The sequence below is a fragment of the Trachinotus anak genome, unplaced genomic scaffold (assembly GCF_046630095.1).
Source record: "Trachinotus anak isolate AG129_WGS33_773 ecotype Australia unplaced genomic scaffold, CSIRO_AGI_Tana_v1 ptg000032l, whole genome shotgun sequence".
In the NCBI taxonomy this organism is placed as follows: Eukaryota; Metazoa; Chordata; class Actinopteri; order Carangiformes; family Carangidae; genus Trachinotus; species Trachinotus anak.
This window is the reverse complement of record NW_027273883.1, coordinates 8,210,015-8,215,252: the sequence shown is the minus strand read 5'-3', so window position 1 is coordinate 8,215,252 and position 5,238 is coordinate 8,210,015. Positions and strand designations below refer to the sequence as shown.

General features: G+C 42.4%; 1 protein-coding gene across 1 annotated transcript; it reads right to left on the bottom strand.

Annotated features, from left to right (window-relative positions):
• Positions 1-622: 622 nt before the first annotated feature.
• pou3f1 (POU class 3 homeobox 1) lies at positions 623-4,778 on the bottom strand. Its single transcript, XM_071469922.1, has one exon. The coding sequence runs from the start codon at positions 3,723-3,725 to the stop codon at positions 2,598-2,600; it is 1,128 nt and encodes a 375-aa protein (XP_071326023.1). The 5' UTR covers positions 3,726-4,778; the 3' UTR covers positions 623-2,597.
• Positions 4,779-5,238: the final 460 nt, after the last annotated feature.

Below are 5,238 nucleotides of genomic sequence, written 5' to 3'. Positions count from 1 at the left end.
TCAACTTTAGGGCCTGCCGCATTTGTTTATCCTCGATGTGTTTTTTTTTTCCTGTCTCCATCTTTAGAAACGAGGCAGATTTCTGCCTGCAGGTAGTTTCACACCAAACTCTTTAGATGCTTGAAACATGACAAGCGATGGTTTTCACGAGGAAGACAATTCAATTTTCACTGTGACTGAAGGCGGCCTATTTAGGCTACTCTCAACAGGATTGATAAGTCTCTTCAATAATAATAATAATAATAATAATAACAATAATAAAACCACTCAATGAAAAGACAATTATTTCGTATTAATATTGCACAATTTAATACTGCGATTACACAAAGATGTGAACAACGTCAGAGACTGTGTGAACTTAGCAGGGAATGCCTGAGGTAAAATACTGTTGTCTATTCCCCTTAACAGCACATGTACACAGCTTCTGATTTTAAACGACCCCCTGTTACATAACGAATCACTGCGATTTCAAGTGAACACATGGCGCTCTCACCAGCTCCCGATGCTCAGCACACTGAACAGCATTAAACTTTATGATCATCTTTATCTTTTCCCCTGGCGAGGCTACAACAGACAGCAACAAAGGACGAGTGGTTTGGATCTTAATGAAGACAAAAGACCATTTCTTGTATATATGTTTTATGTAAGTAATAAAATATTACTATAACATAAATATAAATGTGACTTTGCAGTCTACATTTAGCAATCAACATACAACCAATGTAGTAAACAAAAAGAAAAACATACTGAAATCCACTGCAACATAACCATTAACAGAGCTAAACAAAAAGCTCCAAACACGTTTAAGAAATAAATATATATATATATAAATGGTCAGATTCATAAATGAAATCATATTAAAATATCTTCTTGGAATTAGTAAGTGTACAAAACTGCCCGGAAAGAAACAAAAACAAAACAATATCTCAGAACAAATACAAGTTTACATATTGGACATATTTACATATCGGAAATAATCCTGGCAACATTTTCTCTAAAATCTTTTTTTTTTTTCATTATTATTATCATTTTTTTCTTGGAAAAAAAAACAAGTTTCCCTCATCTGTGTTGAATAGCACTGCTGTAGGCTTTTGGACTGGCCCAACATTGAGAAATGACACACAACGCATGAGATTTTTCAGATTTCCTTTCAGGTCAGAAAAAAAATAAATATATATCTAAAGCAAGTCCCTTCATCGCTTCCCCTTAAGGAATTATTATTTTCTTATCTCCGAATGCAGCTTTTTAATGTAATACTATGGATCTATGGGACAAAAGAAAACGATGTGGTTGTAACCAGATTAAAACATGAAAATTAAAAAAAAATTAAAAAAAAAAAAAAAACATGGAGGAAGAAAAATCATGTACAGGCGTGATATTCCGACATGGGGCACTGAAGTTACCTGAGTTATTATTACTTTTCATTTCGTATTTTGACCAATCTCTCTTGAAATGTTTGGAATACAACAGGGTAAGAGGCAGTGAGCAGTGAGAGCTGTGAGCGCTCTGTGGTGATAACCAGGAACCTGTAAACATGGGGTTTATTGTGTTTAAGCCTATTGAGATCAGCTCCACTCACTATTTTATTACCTAATGTAAAATTGCAATAATAATATTAACAAAAGAATAAGTGCTCCATGCAAAGAAAATAATAATTTGAAAACAACCAACCCCCCCCCCCCCCAAAAAAAAAACAAAGCAAGAAATGCCTGTTTAGAATTGCCCTTTTAGCGTCTGGTGCTGTTTACAAATTTCGACGTGGTCAGCTGCAAAGCTTTAAATATTTTTTTTTTTTAAGGCATGCAGTCAGAACTTAGACGTCCTGTTGCATTGGACATTTTTCTGAAATGTGTTTGCACGTACAAGTATGAGTGTTTTCTGGTGCCATCATTTCTATCACTTCTCCACCATCAACAGAAAAATTAAGAGGCTGCTCTGATCAGTTACAGCACCCATAGCAAATCATGACAGAAATAATAGACAGTCTGCAGAAAGAGAGACACTGAAGTTAAAATATTTCCAAACCAAAACATCACACTTAATAGAACAAAGAAAGTATACACTAATATTCAGAAATCTGGTTAATCAGTTTCAGCCTGAAAAAGCAAAAAATGTTCATTCAGTGTAGGCTACTCATCTCCAGTGTTGATCATTTTCAGGCAACCACCTCATTCTGGTGAGCGCCAACAGTTCATTGTACACCAGGAGGAGATGGCCTCAATTGACACATTTAATTACTCCCCATTTGAAACAGCCATGGGATATCAAATTTACTTTATCTGCATGTCTCCTCCATATAATTTTGGTAAATAAAGATCTTTGTTTCACTTTAAATGCGCACGGAATCAGTAATAGCGAACATTTTTTTTTTTTTTTTCATTTTTTTCACGATTTTTTTTTCTTAACATTTTCCCTCTTGCCATCTATTTGTTGGACATGACGATCTCCGAATACTAAGGGCAAAACTCATCTGTTCAACTTTTCCATGTCTCTTTTCTCTCTGGAAAACAAAAGCCAAACTTAAATACTGTAAACTCCATAGTCCCTTTCTCTTCCCTATCCCTCCGCGGAAATGCTCGGATTGTTCATGAAAACAGTCACTGCACAGGACTCTGTAGTGTGCGGTGTAGAGGAGGGGTCTCTGCTTGGGAATATACGTCCTCCATATTCGGGTGAGGGACCCCCACTGGTGTCATTCTTTTCTCTTTTTGTCTTCTGTTGCAAAACCAAACACGGACAACCTCTTTTTCCAACTGCAGAGTGCCGGCTAAAGTGCTGATTTCATGAGCAGATGGCTTTGGGCATTTTAAGAAATGATTTTCCAGCGCACCTTTCACCCCAACTTCAATGGAGGTCCTCTTCTTTCGTTTCCTGCCCTGCGCAGCAATCTTGTCCAAATTGGTGGGACTGCCGGTGTTTGAGTCTGTCTCCTCCAGCCACTTGTTTAGGAGCGGCTTAAGTTTGCACATGTTCTTGAAGCTGAGCTGCAGCGCCTCAAACCTGCAGATAGTGGTCTGAGAAAAGACGTTTCCATACAGGGTGCCCAAGGCCAAGCCAACGTCCGCCTGCGTAAAGCCCAGTTTGATCCGCCGCTGCTTGAACTGCTTGGCAAACTGCTCCAGGTCGTCGGAGCTGGGCGCGTCCTCGTCCGAGTGGTCCTGGTGGTGGCTGAACGCCTGCTGGGGCGACTCCATCTGGTTGTCGTGGCTGCCCGAGTCGTCGTGGAGCGGGTCCCGCATGCCATGGTGCAGGGAGCCGGGCTGGGGACTCAGCATTGCGTTGAGGTTTGTGTATCCAGGCTGGGAGTAGACCAGTGACTGGTGGCCGTTGGATGCTGGGGACAGCGGGGATAAGTGGTGCGTCGTGGTGGGTGCCCACGAACCATGGTGACCACTCTGCGTCTGCTGGTGCACCAGGTGAGATCTGTGGTGGAAGCCGCTGCTCAGGTCCTCTCGGCTCGCCTGCACGCTGGCTTTGTGCTCCTGCTGTCCGATGTGGGTGCCGCTGGACCAGTCGGTGTTGGAGGTGGGCAGCCACTGGTGGTGCGTCAGGCTCATCGGGTGTCCCGTGTTGGTAGCCGCAAGCCCTTGCAAGTACTCGTGGTGCATCATTTTCTGCACCTCTCTGTAGGTCGTCCCCTGGTGCATCCTATCCGAATCCGGATGCATGAGCGGGTTAGACGGTAAGGAGTTATTCCTCGGAATATACTGAGCTGTTGTCGCCATGGCTCCTACTTCGAAAACTGACGAGCACTTCGGAGGTCTCCAGGCTTTAGAGCCAAAACGCAACAACCTGCTCTGGGAGGTCTTCGGGAAGAGCGAAGACACGCCTCCCCTCCGCTTGTATTGGCTCCTCTCCGATTCAAGCCCACTAGGGACATATTCAATCGGCGCAGGGTTTCAGAGCATGGTACAGCGCATTTTTCGCACAGGATGAATAGAGCTCCGGTCTTACATATGTTACAGAAAAACATATGTTCTATTTATTAAATGTCTCTTTGAGTTTTTAACACTACCTCTCTCATTTCGAATACCTGCTTCCCATTGATAAGTCGTGCGCACAGATAGCCTCCTGTCTATTTTTCCCCAGGTCTCTCACAGGAAGGTGAGCGGTGCTGCAGCAGCGGGGTTTGATGAGGTGTCCCCGGGTTTGGATCGGTTGTTTTGCAAATAACCACGTGGGGGAGTACGGAGATCTTTTTGAAGGGTTGACCCCCCCCCCATCCCAGTCCAACACACACACACACACACACACACACACACACACACACACACACACATATGCACTTATGAACACACACTGGTGCACCTTTTATAATTGGTCACTGATGATTATAGGGCTCCTCATTTTAAATAGATTATAAGGCGCGATGCTCCAGCTCTGCAGCCACCCACACAAGAGTCGTGTAAATAAGCTTTGTGATGTGTCTGTGAATGCTGCTGTAAATGTGTGACAAATTTGAAAGCATTTGCTCTATTTCAAAGCCTCCGCGTATGTCATTTATTTGTATTGTCTCGGTAATTTTCAATGTTGTATGATCTCATCATCACCACCCACTTAGTTATGAAAGGCCAAGATACGCTCTCTCTCTCTCTCTCTCTCTCACTCTACCCCCACCCCCCTACACACACACACACACACACACACATACACGTACGCACACGTATAGTGCAGGTGACAGAGGTGACAGATATTATAGACAATTTATTCACATCATTCAGTATCTTATTTTGAAATCCTGAACACAGTAATAAAGACGTTATCAAGGTTTAATGCCATATCTGATAATAATCATTTATAATGTGTCATAAAGCAATCTAATTTAATTTTATATGACACTAACCCTATCCTCACTGCTAAGCTGCTGCCCCCCCCCCCCCCCCAAGCCTTGGAAATTTAGATTTCACCGATTCAACAAAATAAAACAGGCTATATTCTTATATCATTTACCTCTCGGAGCATTTTACTAAGCAGTAAGTTGGAGAGAGAAGCCTTGTGTTTCTTCTTCCTGGCTCCTTCCTCTCTACCTCTCCCGGTTGATCTGATTATTTTTCCCTTCACGTTTTGTCCCAATAGCAAATTACCAATTCTATGAATTGCAAAGCAGCCTCAGAGACGCTGAGGGGTAGAGAGAGGGGGGGAGATGCGAAGATTGAAAGGGATCTTTGCAAACACAATCACGTTCTTAAATGGAAATGCGGGGCTTTAAACAAATCTTACATCTCTCCCGTTCCATTC

Excerpts from the sequence above, each read along its gene's own strand:
- pou3f1 (XM_071469922.1), bottom strand. The coding sequence starts at position 3,725 with ATGGCGACAACAGCTCAGTATATTCCGAGGAATAACTCCTTACCGTCT.